The sequence below is a fragment of the Bos indicus x Bos taurus genome, chromosome 13 (assembly GCF_003369695.1).
Source record: "Bos indicus x Bos taurus breed Angus x Brahman F1 hybrid chromosome 13, Bos_hybrid_MaternalHap_v2.0, whole genome shotgun sequence".
NCBI lineage: Eukaryota > Metazoa > Chordata > Mammalia > Artiodactyla > Bovidae > Bos > Bos indicus x Bos taurus.
The window spans coordinates 50,926,344-50,939,967 of NC_040088.1; the positions used below are offsets into that span (position 1 = coordinate 50,926,344).

The following is a 13,624-nucleotide window of genomic DNA, read 5'->3' on the forward strand; positions in this document are numbered from 1 at the left end:
GGATGATCTTTTAATCTGAGAGGCTCTATTTCTTAGTTTTGGGGAATTAAGAAGAAGATGAAATTCAATAAAGACACATAATGAATAAAAATATTAAAAAGAATGTATATATGTGTATAGTTGAGTCACTGTGCTGTACAACGGAAATGAACACAATATTATAAATCAACTGTACTTCAATAATTAAACAAATAAGAGGCAGCCTGGGAACTCAGTTTTCCTAGTTCTATTGCATAATTAATCTTATGAACAGCTCTTAAGACATCCTTGTTGGCCTATCACAGACTGTCACCCACCTCTATTGGTTTTTATCACAGTAGTCAAAACAAGACCAGACATGGCTCCCAGACCATAAGTTTTGATGGATTCAGGAAGGACCTTGGATAAACTCCTTAGAGAGGAATAGTCAGTGATGATCAGTGACAGGACTTTGGGCAACAGACACAGAACCCAAGAGGTCAGGGGTGGCCCAAGTGGACAATATAAACATGAAAGTGAGATGAGAAAGTGACTACCAAGAAGAGCCCTCTCTCAAGGGCACACGTGTATCTGGAACCAGGCTCTCCTCTTTCTGGACCTCTTTCAGAAATGTCTACTCCATCTCTTCTTGGTTTCTGGGAGGCAGGATTTTAATTACACGGGTTATTAAGATTATCCAGAAAGAGAGTCTTTTGTGCATCTGCTACCACATGCCTGTCATTTCAATGTTACGCTTGGCTTTAGACATTTTGTATAAATCAGGTTGATGAAACCATGGTTTGGCTTTCATTTAAATGTTATTTTATCTCATTGGCCTGTTTGCTAACATAATGGATCCAATTCCCCTCTTAATGTTTTCCCCACATTTCATATGCAAATTTGGAAGTTTTTGCTGATATTCTTCAAAAGGAGGTTTCTCTGAAAGTCTCTCTGCTATAGAGAATTCTCCAGAATCCAAAAAGAGTCACTTCTGGCTCCAAGAAATATAAAGGAGCTTAATTGAATTCTATCTCGAGGTACAGGAATTTTCTTCCTTCTTCTCTGCTTTTGATGGTTTAAATAAATTATGAATGGGAAGTATTCATCTTTCAATTATGTGTTGGAAAAAGAAGGCTAGTAAATCATGGCAGGAAATATATTAGGATTTTCTCAACAAGGAGGCAGTGATTCTACTCTGACTTACCCATTTCATGGGGAATTTCATGACACAAGATAGCAATGGTCGTGGTCACTCCCGCCTCGGATGAAGATGAGAAGGCTGCTCCTATTACTAGGCCATCTGCAAAATTATGCAGGCTGTCCCCAACCAGAATCATTATTGCTAGCAAGCTAATGGTTTTGCCTAAAGAACAAAATAAAGGTGTGAGAAGTATTAACAGAGCACAACACAGTTCATGAAATCCTTCGATTACAACCAATTTTCCCTTCCATCCTTGACATTCTTAAATCGCATCAGATTAAGTAACTCTACTTTGTTTCAGCTTTCAAAATAAGTCAGGACTAGAGATGCAATATGGCACTCTTGCAGGTATGGTCGCTGCTTTTCTAATGCATTCAAGTAATTAGGAAATAAACTATATTTGCTCTTCTATCTCCCTACTCAGGTGTGCCAAAAGAAGAAAATAAAAGTAATACTGCGATAACTTTTCAAAATACGTTCAATGACCTTTCCACATAAATCTTTTGTAAAGCATTTTTAAATAATTTAAGACCTTCTGGGCAGAATGTCGTTAAAATGGAGTCTATTTTCCAAAACTGGCCCCTGAATCAGACTGTTCCTCGTGTCAATCTGCTGGAGTCAACTGTTAACCTCATGCCCCTCTGTGATCATCCCCCTTTCTGGTTGGTGCTAAGAACCCCCCACTGCCCCTTCACTCCCTAAATGTGACTGTGATAGAACCGCTGCCAACACTTGTGATTCCAAAGTTAGCTTTGGAATGTTTTGTCTTTCAGAAAAATAATTCAGCACTAGATCACTCCAGTACTCTTGCCTGGAAAATCTCATGGACAGAGGAGCCTGGTAGGCTGCAGTCCATAGGGTCGCTAAGAGTCAGACCTGACTGAGCAACTTCACTTTCACTTTTCACTTTCATGCATTGGAGAAGGAAATGGCAACCCACTCCAGTGTTCTTGCCTGGAGAATCTCAGGGACGGGGGAGCCTGGTGGGCTGCCGTCTATGGGGTCGCACAGAGTCGGACACGACTGAAGCGACTTAGCAGCAGTAGACCAACTAGATGCCCAATAAAGTAGAGAGAAGCTGTCTTCTTGGGATTCTATTATATCGTATACATTATCTGATTAAGGAGACAGCCAAAGAAATAAACCGGACCATATGGATTTAATTAATGAAATAATTAGATCATTAATTCGGCTCAAGTTTTTAACAGACAGAATTTCTGCTTTCAGAAACCTGAAATTGTATATTACTATTTGGGGTGGAAGCATTAACAAGTACAAAAAGTACTTCAGGGATAAACACATATCATGACAGTGAACTACCTAGGTATACTACTTGATAAGAAGAGTCATTAAAATCAATTGCTGTAGTCTAAAAATTAATTAGTCAGTTGATATAAATTGTGTGACAGGTTTGAGGGGTTGCTATTGTTACTATTAGAACCGCACACAATATTCTAACAATTGGACACCCATAAAAATAGGGAGAAATCATCTCATTTCTGTTATTGGATCTGAGGTGGTGGAGGGACTATATTATAATATGATTTGTTATTTTATTGGGGGAATATGATGTAACATTTCATAGCCCACACTGTGAAAAAAAGAACTTCAGTAAACAGCATACTAGCCCAGACAACTGGCCAGGAGGTAAGTGCACTGACTGTGTTGTAAAGACATCCCAAGTATTTCACTTTTCAAAATCATTCTTTATTTAGAATCATCTCTGTGAGACTCAGTTCTATCGTTCTTGTGGTTTCATAATCCATTTTCTTCCTTAGTAAAAACGAGAAGATTTTAGGCAAAGGTCAGAAAAATACAGAATAAATATCAAATTACTGAATTAGAGAGAGTTGTTATTGGCATTGCCTGGAAGCTCTCTGAACCTAATAATGCAAACAGGTCACTTGAGCTGTTCCTGCCAATATTCAGAAGTAAAGCTTTTCTTTGTGGAAAAAAAAAGAAAAGCAATCGAAAGTAGTGCATTTGACAATGTTGTAGCATACAAATAAATTGTGATTCCCAATTTCTGTGCATATGCCTACATACAGTTTTGATATTAATAGCATATATTCAGATGGAAAAATCTTTACCCAATTTATACTCTGCCAAGAAACAGTCCAACCTATTTTTGTAGCCTATTATTTTATTATCACTGATGTGGGGTTATAAATGTCAGATCATGACCATGTAACAAGCTACAGGCAAATATACATATTTGCATATAAGCTATAAGGAACACAATGTACATACTGGTTAAGACAATTGCAACATTATTCAATGGAAGATAAGACAAGCATGCATTGACAAGTCAATGTACTCACTATAGAACTATTGATAACATTCAATATTTTCCCTTTCCTAGGAATCTGGCAGTCATACTGAGTTCCACATTTCTGACTTATCAGAGGTTTTCCATGGTGATACATGGATTGGATATGGTATCATGTTGCTTTTTGTTTATTTAAATCAGACTGTGGATAGACCTTCACATCCTGAGCTCTACCAATGAGGTAATAAAAAACAAGGAATCAAATATTTGAAGTTAATTCAATATGTCCCTGGCAAAAATGGCGGTTGGGTAATCAAATTTGGATTTGTTCACTGTTCATTCTGTATGCCAAGCTTCATATCTGAAGTGGAAAGATATGAGGCCTACAAAACATTTGAATAAGACCGTCATTATTCCCTGAGCTAGCAACCAGTCTCTGCTCCTAATTTGACTAGGTGTGGCCTTTCCTCTTCCTTTTTTCCAAAAACAAATACAAAGAAATGTCTCTAATATAACTTCTAAGTGCCAGGCATTCTAAAATTTCTCCTGGAGCTAAAGCTTCGGGAGTTAAAAATATCACTAGAAGTGTCCTGAAAATAGAATTGGAAGGACTATGTAGTTATATATTTTGAATCACAGAAAGAACCTACAGGATTTAAAACATCAAACACATTCCAAATAGTGATTGTTACCATCATGTTCATTGCTCTTAGCATTTAAATCCTCAAACACATTGCAAACTAGGGATAAAGACCATTTCTAATTTTATTTCCTGGTGCATAGACAGTGCCTAAAACATCCATTTCTTGGATGGATGGATGAACGAATGAATGAATTTGAAAAAAATATAGGAATGCATGCCTGAAAGAATGATCACAAGGAAATTGTTGGTGCATTAGCATTCCTTAGTTCCTCAATGCTGTAGTCCTGGTCAGTGACTTACCCTCTCTAACGAGGGGTCTTTTCATTTGTATAAAATGAATATCAATTATTACTTCAGTAAAGTGTACGAGGATTAAATGAGATAATCCATGTCATGTGTTCAGCATTGTGCCTGGCATATAAGGACTCAATAAATAGCTTTCTTTCTTATTAGGTAACTTACTCTGGTAGAATGGGAGTAACTCACCATGACTATTTAACATTAAAATATTGAGAAGTATGTTTATAAAAGGGTAATATCAGATAGAAAAATGGGGCAACTGATAAAAACCAACATGGATCTTTTAAAAAAGGAGTTTTAAGAATTATTCAGAAGCATGAGCAAAAGGGAAACAAGTCCTATCCACAACTGGTAAATCAAATTCAGAAACAGGGGCATTCCTAGAAAGAAAAAGATTGGATGTAAATTATACAAACAAGTGAATTTTACCATAAGTTGTGAATAATGAACTGGCACTGATTTGAACTTCAATGTGCTAATAACTTCCCTGGTGGCTCAGACGGTAAAGTGTCTGTCTACAATGCGGGAGACCCGGGTTCGATCCCTGGGTTGGGAAGATCCCCTGGAGAAGGAAATGGCAATCCACTTCAGAACTATTGCCTGGAAAATCCCATAGACAGAGGAGCCTTGTAAGCTACAGTCCATGGGGTTGCAAAGAGTCGGACATGACTGAGTGACTTCACTATTCACTATGCTAATAACAGTATCATAAAGGAGATAAGACATTTGTGATGAATTATCAGTAGACTGTTATAGAAGACAAAAAACCAATCCTGATGCAGAACTTCATGGGAAGTGAAAGGTTCAAATCACCACATAAGCAGGATTTTAAAGGGGCCTTGATAACCACATAAGTATTTATACTAATTTAAGTTTCCGGAGGGCTTCCTAGGTGGCGCTAGTGGTAAAGAACCCATGTGCCAATGCAGGAGACAGGAGACATAAATTCAATCCCTAGGTTGGGAAGATGCCCTGGAGGAGGGCATGGCAACCCACTCCAGTATTCTTGCCTGGAGAATCCCATGGACAGAGGAGCCTGGCAGGCTACAGTCTACAGGGTTGCAAAGATAAGCAATGGGGGAAAACATTTTTAAAGAATGGAGTAAAGTTGATACTAATGGTAGTAATTTTCAAAGATAGGAATAGAAATGAGCCTTTATTTAAAATTTCATTGTAAAAGTTTTAATAATGAAATACATATCTACCTAATAGGAAATGGATATGGTTTTGACATATTTATTTCAAAGGAAATATAACCTTTTTTTTTTTTTAACGGCACTTCCTATATTTAATGTTTGGATTTTTTAAATTGATACTCACATTTTCTGTTGGGGGTGTTCACACTAGGTATAGGGATTTCAGCTGCTTGTGCATCTTCTGGGCCTTTCTATTTTAAATTAAAAAAATAAAAGAGGAAAGATAAGCAATAGTCATCATTTTATCAAAAAACAAAACATCTGAGGAGTTATGTTGATTATCAGAAGACATTTTGATCCTCTGGAGTATATGAGAATTTCTAAATTTCATGGACAAACATAGAAGGTAGAGCCGAGACTCTGCAAGCTCGTTTTTTTCCACTATCACATTTAGATGAAAATAGCACTCTTACTTACATAGATCAGAGTCTTCCATAGAGAGCTAGTGGCTACCTAGGTCATCTGTAATTCACTCTTAAATTATGAAAGCATTTATGAAAGCCAAAAGCTGTAGGAAAAAATGATTCTTGACTCTTGACCAAAGTTGACCCTGTTCCTGTATGGCAGATCGTGGATCTAGAATTCATCTTCTGATCTTTAAGTGGATTGTGGACAAGAAGCCCTTGTAAACCCAATATTTCAATTCATTCATTGTAGCATACGATGCTGTTACTGTTGTTTTCCAGTCAGTAAAAAAGAAAATCTTACTCATTAATAAAGGAGATCCACAAACTTACTAAAACAATATATTTGAAAAGGTCTTTCATCCTTTCACATGGCAGGAAAGTGAGATTTTGAAATTGACTTCTAAGAGTTGAGATGATATGATTTCATTTCAGAGACTGACTCATTTTCGATTTCAGGAAAGTCACTTTCCCTCCCTAGGCTTCAGATTCTTATTCTGGCACGTGAAAAGAATACTGCATGTCTGCCTATGGAGCATTTTTAGAAGTATACTCACATTACCCAAAATTGTGGAAACTTCGAGACAAATCTCATGTGAGACAAGCATCTTCTTTAAAAAGTAAAACAGAGAAGGTAAACCTAACATTCAAATGTTAGAATAACAACAGTTATTCAAAAGATGTAATGATAGGCTAATTTTGGAGGATGGCTGAGAAGAGGGGCTCTGAAGGATTAAAGGAGGTAGACAGGACTCTTGCCTGAAACTGGTGGATCTAGACACAAAAGAAAAATATGTAGATTTTAAATTACATCATATGAAAAGCCTGATTATAATCAAGAGAGTCTATATTCTAATAAAAGACAGGAGTTCAAAAATTTATTCCAGGATTTTTTTCCCTCAAAAAGCTCTATATTGTCACACTATGTAAAGGAATTTACAGGCAAACATCCTTTGATGATTGGAAGGATTTGTGAGTTCCTCTCCTTCCTTAAAAAACAGGAAATTGGACCCATCAAACAATCCTAAAAGTTCATGTTATTCTATCTCTTTTTAGGTTGATCTTGCCGCTTAAAGAACAAAAGAAATGGTGAAATCTCTTATTAGTGAGATAGCACAGTCAAATTGTTCTAAACTCATTACGTTAGCATCAGAATTTTGCTTATTTGCATCTTGGGGCTCTGGACCCTTCATTCACACAGAAAGAATGAGGTTACCATTAAAGTGATTTAAAAACTAACCTCAGGGATTTCCCTGGCTGTCCAGTGGTTAGGACTCAGCACTTTCATTGCTGGGGCCTGGGTTTAATCTCTAGTCAGGGAATTAAGATCCTGCAAGCTGTTCAGTGCAGCCAAAAACAAAACAAAACAAAAAGTGTGATCTCAACTTGAAGTTATCTTCTTTCAAACCACATGTGACGTATATAAACACTAAACACAATAAGGCTTTTTAAAGATATTATTTTAAAGAAATGTTTTATGTTCACATCTCTGAATTGGCTGTAACTCTGGAATCTACTCCCAGACTTGTGTTTTGCCAGGTTAATGTCTCAGGAATAACTTCTCTTCACTCAGGAATCTACCCTTGAACTGTTACTCCCTCATTCAAGATCAGGGTTATGGGAGGCATGTTTTCCAACTGTGATATGCTTTCATTTTTTTCCTGTTCCTTTTCTTATGACTTTAAGAACTAGAATGAGAATATTGTTTTGAACTTGACTGGAGGTTGTGTTTTATTAATTTATTTTGAGTTGGAGGATAATTGATTTACAATTTTTTGTTGGTTTCTGTCATACATCAACATGAATCAGCCATAGGTATACATACGTCTCCTCCCTTTTGTTTTGAGAATTCACATGGAAGGAAGACCTTTGTCGTGAAAAACTCAGTGTAACAAAAGGGACTTAACTATGAGACATCTTCTTAGGCAGAAGCACTCTCTCCTACATCACAAAATGAATGCCCCACTCCTAAACGCTCTAATTCCTTGCTCAACATTTATTTGGCCTCATCTAGTCATGACTAAAGGATTACTCAGAATGGAGAAATCTCAAGGTCAGCTGGTTTATGAAAACTTGTAAACACAGTGATGAAGGATATGTATATTATGTCAATCTGATCCACATGTGTTTCAAAGAGGTGCAGATAGCAGTGACTTGAATCTATGGAAAATGCATTTACCCCTTGAAAACAGCCTTCAGGTGCTTGACAAGGTTTTCCAAATAGGATTTATCATGATCAAGAATAGGCAAATCAGGAGGGGATTCTACTTAGCTAGCCTACTGATTTTCATCTATTTATCAAGGAATAAAAGAAAGAAGGTAATCAAATCAGAAGAATACTTCAGATCAGTAACCTACCAACTGGATAGTTGAAGCAGATTTGCCTCTGCCTGACTGGTCACTTAATTCAGGGTTGAATGCAAGATGGCGGGAATGCGCCACATGCCCATTAACCAGTGACACGCCCTGCTGGATGAGGATGGTTTAAAATTAGTGCTGAAGCCAGAAGAACACAGATGCAGCCTTTGTCAATTCCATGGCTCTATTTAACATTTTGTTTACTGGCCAAGGAGGCAGATGACACAAAAAGATTACTCGGAGAATTTCATCAGGATAAATACTTGCTAAAATGGAAAAGCAGAGGACTGTGCTGAATATCATGCATATTTTCAGTGCTTGAAGAATGCAACCTCAAAACTTTTAGTCACGATTTACAAAGGTTGAACAGTGGTAGTTTTTATATTGTCACTTTTATTTCCCACAAAATTAAATAACAAGTTCCTTCTGATGGAGAATGATATCCAAAAGGATGATAACTGAAACTGTATTACACCCTATAACTACTAAATTAATATCTCCAGAAACACTTTCACCAATTAGAGTACATGTAGCTTCTAAAATATTCACATTCCTTTTTTTTTTTTACAAAATATAATGCATCTTAAAATTACATTCTTAAAACTCATTTTAAGTTCCCTGACAAGTCCAAGAACAACCTGAAAAAAAAGCATAATTTTTAGATATTCAGAATTTACTTCACTCAGTTACATCTGGTTATATTTCTAATTATTACACATAAGTCAATATATTGGCTTTGTAAATTAATTTTCCAGTCCAAGAATGGTAGTCTCTTGTGTGTAAATGGGAATCTTTTAGTATTGTCTTTAGTGCTTAGTTAGATTAGAACTCCTTTTGTGGAGCTTAAACCCCTAAACTTTTAAAGTAAGGGTTAGGATTGAATCTGCCATTCCTAATCCCTGAATTGTTATAGCTAGCACTCTACTTGACCCCATGCCAAAGAACCACTTTGATTCATTAAAACAGAAATTATTTTACAGAATTTCATTTAAAATCTATTGTGAAAAGCTTCAAATATACAGAAAAGCTGAAAGAATTATGATGTCAACATTCAGACACTCACTACCTAAATCCCACCATCAACATTTTACACACGTATTTTATCATCCATCTATTTACCTACTGCCCTTTATCCATCCATAAACCTATTTTTGATGCATAAAATAGAAATTTTGAATAAATCTAGGAAAGATAAACAAAAAGTGCTGACTAATGTTTGCCCTAAGACAAGCATTTTACAGCTACATGAACAGGTCACCCTGCTTATTTAACTTATATGCAGAGTACATCATGAGAAACGCTGGACTAGAAGAAACACAAGCTGGAATCAAGATTGCTGGGAGAAATATCAATAACCTCAGATATGCAGATGACACCACCCTTATGGCAGAAAGTGAAGAGGAACTCAAAAGCCTGTTGAAAGTGAAAGAGGAGAGTGAAAAAATTGGCTTAAAGCTCAACATTCAGATAATGAAGATCATGGCATCTGGTCCCATCACTTCATGGGAAATCGATGGGGAAACAGTGGAAACAGTGTCCGACTTTATTTTTTGGGGGCTCCAAAAATCGCTGCAGATGGTGATTGCAGCCATGAAATTAGAAGACGCTTACTCCTTGGAAGGAAAGTTATGACCAACCTAAATAGCATATTGAAAAGCAGAGACATTACTTTGCCAACAAAGGTCCGTCTAGTCAAGGCTATGGTTTTTCCAGTGGTCATATATGGATGTTAGAGTTGGACTGTGAAGAAGGCTGAGCGCCGAAGAATTGATGCTTTTGAACTGTGATGTTGGAGAAGACTCTTGAGAGTCCCTTGGACTGCAAGGAGATCCAACCAGTCCATTCTGAAGGAGATCAGCCCTGGGTGTTCTTTGAAAGGAATGATGCTAAAGCTGAAACTCCAGTACTTTGGCCACCTCATGCAAAGAGTTGACTCACTGGAAAAGACTCTGATGCTGGGAGGAATTGGGGGCAGGAGGAGAAGGGGACAACAGAGGATGAGATGGCTGGATGGCATCACTGACTCAATGGACATGAGTTTGAGTGAACTCCAGGAGTTGGTGATGGACAGGAAGGTCTGGCATGCTGTGATTCATGGGGTCGCAAAGAGTCGGACACGACTGAGTGACTGAACTGAACTGAACTGAACAGGTAGAAAGGGAATAAATAGAAAACCATGAAGATTGCAGAATTGCAGGACTTAGTAGGGAGTTTGTTTTAGTCTCCTGGAGTTTTTTTTGAAAGCATTTACCTTTTCGAAACATCCCACAAAACTGTTCACCTATTCTCTTATAGGATCATATATAAGAGCAAGAGGAAACAAAATCTATATAATAGCCACACTGCATCTTACATGTCATCATATATGTAGAAATTGATAAAAAAAAAAAAAAAAAACAACGGGCACTATAAAAGCAATTACTCAAGCTGAAAAAAAAAATGAGTTACCACCATTTCCATTCCCGAGTTTCTTGTTTTCATAATTTTAAATGTCATCCCCTAGAGGAGGGCATGACAACCCACTCCAATATTCTTGCCTGAGAATCCCATGAACAGAGGAGCCTGGCAGGCTGCGGTCCATAGGGTTGCAAAGAATCACACACGACTGAAGCGACTTAGCATGCATACATGCAAGATAGAAAAAGGGCTTTGCAGATGACGCTAGTGGTAAAGAACCACCTGCCAATGCAGGAGATAAGAGATGTGGGTTTGATCTCTAGGTTGGGAAGATCCCCTGGAGGTGGGCATGGTCACCCACTCCAGTATTCTTGCCTTGAGAATCCCATGGACAGAGGAGTCTGGAAGGCTACAATCTATAGGGTTGCAAAAAGTTGGACACAACTGAAGCCACTTAGCACACACACAAGATAGAAAGTGATGTGTGGTTTTATGAATTTTCAAAATCTTTGTTTGCTTTTTGTTTTGAATTAGGAAAGATACCCAAACACAGATTTGTAGCTAGACCTTTAAACCCCCTCATTCTCAAATGTGAAATAGTCTATTTCTAAATTAGCCATGAAGGCCAAAAAACAGGTTATAACAAGCACAGTAATGGGCCAGCAACAGATGTTTGAAAAATTAATAATTATGCTTACAGGGATGCTGTCTGTCAGAATGATCTATGCATTCTAGAAATCAGAGCCTCACCCCTTAAACAGACAATCTCATGAAGATGCCAATTACTTTTGAACAAGTAGCTCTGAAATAAAAGACAAATATCATGAAGCTCTAAAGCAAAAAAGATAAATAAAATTTAAAATATACCTTGGCACCTGGTGATACAAGAAGAGTAAAACATTTTTCTATTAAGAAAAATCCATGGATGCCTCCAATTAATCCCAACAGTTTCCAAATATGCCCTTTGTTTTCATAGAAATGTCCAAACTCTGAGGTTTCCTGCATATGTAAACCAAGAATCTAAAAAGAAGAGACAGACAAATTTTGGTGACCTAAATGTAAATGAGTAGATCCATTGTTGAATACATTCAATTTCTGTTTTGGGGAACCCCACGACAACACCTGAAATCATTCACAGCCAGTTTACTTCTAGACGTATGAATCCTTCCACTATATGATTTCATTTCAGTTCAGTCGCTCAGTCGTGTCCGACTCTTTGCGACCCCATGAATCGCAGCACGCCAGACCTCCCTGTCCATCACCATCTCCTACTCAGGGTCAAATAAGATGTGAGAAAAGAAAACAGAGCTTTTGAATAACCTCTGCCAAAGAGCAGACTAAAGCCTAAGCTTATCTCAGCAAGTGTGGCTTTAATTTTCATACATTCTCAGTCCTTTAGCTGAATGTTTTTCAGTTCAATCTGTCCCTATTTGCACAACAATGCTTTATAACAAATCAATATTTTTTATTATCCAGAACAAATATAAAGATACATTTCATCCAGGGTTTATTCTCCCCATGCCTCATAGCAATTAAAGCTGTTAATCAATGTTCAAATAAGTAAGAAATCCACCTGAAAGATTTTTTCCATTGAGTATGCCCAGCAACATTGTCAGCTCCTTGGGACATAAAAGGATACCAGAAAAACATTAGGAATTTTCCTTGAGTTGACTCATCCCATTGGTTGACTCATCCCATTGGTTGACCTCATGACTTCTTGTGAGCAAGTAAATTATAATGTATCATATTCCCTTCATAGGAGAGGACAGTTTGGTAAACAATTCAGTGGTCTCCACATTTAAGATGTTACTGATCATTAAATTTAAAAAAGAATTTAACTGTGTATATGTTCATATCAATGTGTACAGATATTTATGTATGTATACATGTATATACATATGTGTACATGTGTGAGTATATGTATAGAACTCCGTGTACACATTGAGTATATGGACATCACTAAAAACAAACACATATTAGCCCACTTTTTTTTTAAAGAATTTTTTTTAATGTGGACAATTTTTAAAGTTTTTATTGAGTTTGTTACAATATTGCTTTACGTTTTGTTTTTTTGCCCATGAGGCATGTGGGATCTTAGCCTGCCAACTAGGGATCAAACCCTCACCCCCTGCACTGGAAGGTGAAGTCTTAACCACTGGACTGCCAGAGAAGTTTCCACATTTTCTTTTGGTAAAGACATTGAAGGACACTCCCCTAATATTTGTGATTACCATTATTTCACAAAACAAGGACACTGTAATGTCACAAAAGAAACAGGAAAACCTCAAAATTTCAGAATAAAATGTAGATCTTGAAGTAGAATCAACATAGCTAGTTAAAAGAGGAAATGATGCCAATAGGATTTTTCTCATTTCTATGCAGACCTTTAAACACTTGCCTTGGATCACATTCAGGAACCACTGATTTTTCTAGCTTTCTGCCACACTGGTACTGCGTCTGTCTTCCTCTTCTCGATAACTTCTGTCCTCTCTTTCTTCAAGTAAAGCAACTGCCTTCTAAGTAAAGCAACTGCCTTCTTAGCTATGTCTTCCTCTGTAATATATCCCCGTAGGGCCAGTTGACTGTCCCACCCAACCCACATCCACCCCTGCTGCCTTGGGCTCTGGGCTTTCCCACTGAGGGAGACCAGGGAAGTCTTAAGATCCTGTTGCTACTTCCCAGGATCCTGGGCTGTGAAGAGCTCTGCACCCACTACAGTGACATAGAAACAGGCTTCTGCCACTGCCTCAAGCCAATAAACCCTGAAATATTTCCAAAAAATTAGATTACCAGGGAGATTAAAACTAATAATGGTTTGTTTCGTATCTACAATGCTCACTTTGCAATTTTCAGAACATCTAATAATTTTTGAGCCTGTAACCAACAAGAGGGACCCTG

General features: G+C 37.4%; 1 protein-coding gene across 7 annotated transcripts in view; it reads right to left on the reverse strand.

Annotated features, from left to right (window-relative positions):
- Window positions 1–13,624, reverse strand: part of SLC39A12 (solute carrier family 39 member 12) — an 84,337-nt gene that overhangs the window by 28,079 nt on the left and 42,634 nt on the right. For 5 of the 7 annotated variants that reach the window (XM_027559830.1, XM_027559826.1, XM_027559827.1 and 2 more), the window contains 4 exons: window positions 11,594–11,746; window positions 8,330–8,440; window positions 5,692–5,758; window positions 1,163–1,321 (listed from right to left, as the gene is read on the reverse strand). In XM_027559830.1, the coding sequence (XP_027415631.1) occupies window positions 1,163–1,321; window positions 5,692–5,758; window positions 8,330–8,440; window positions 11,594–11,746 (490 nt within the window). The remainder of the gene's footprint in view (window positions 1–1,162; window positions 1,322–5,691; window positions 5,759–8,329; window positions 8,441–11,593; window positions 11,747–13,624) is intronic. The other 2 variants (XM_027559829.1, XM_027559831.1) reach the window with 2 other exon arrangements.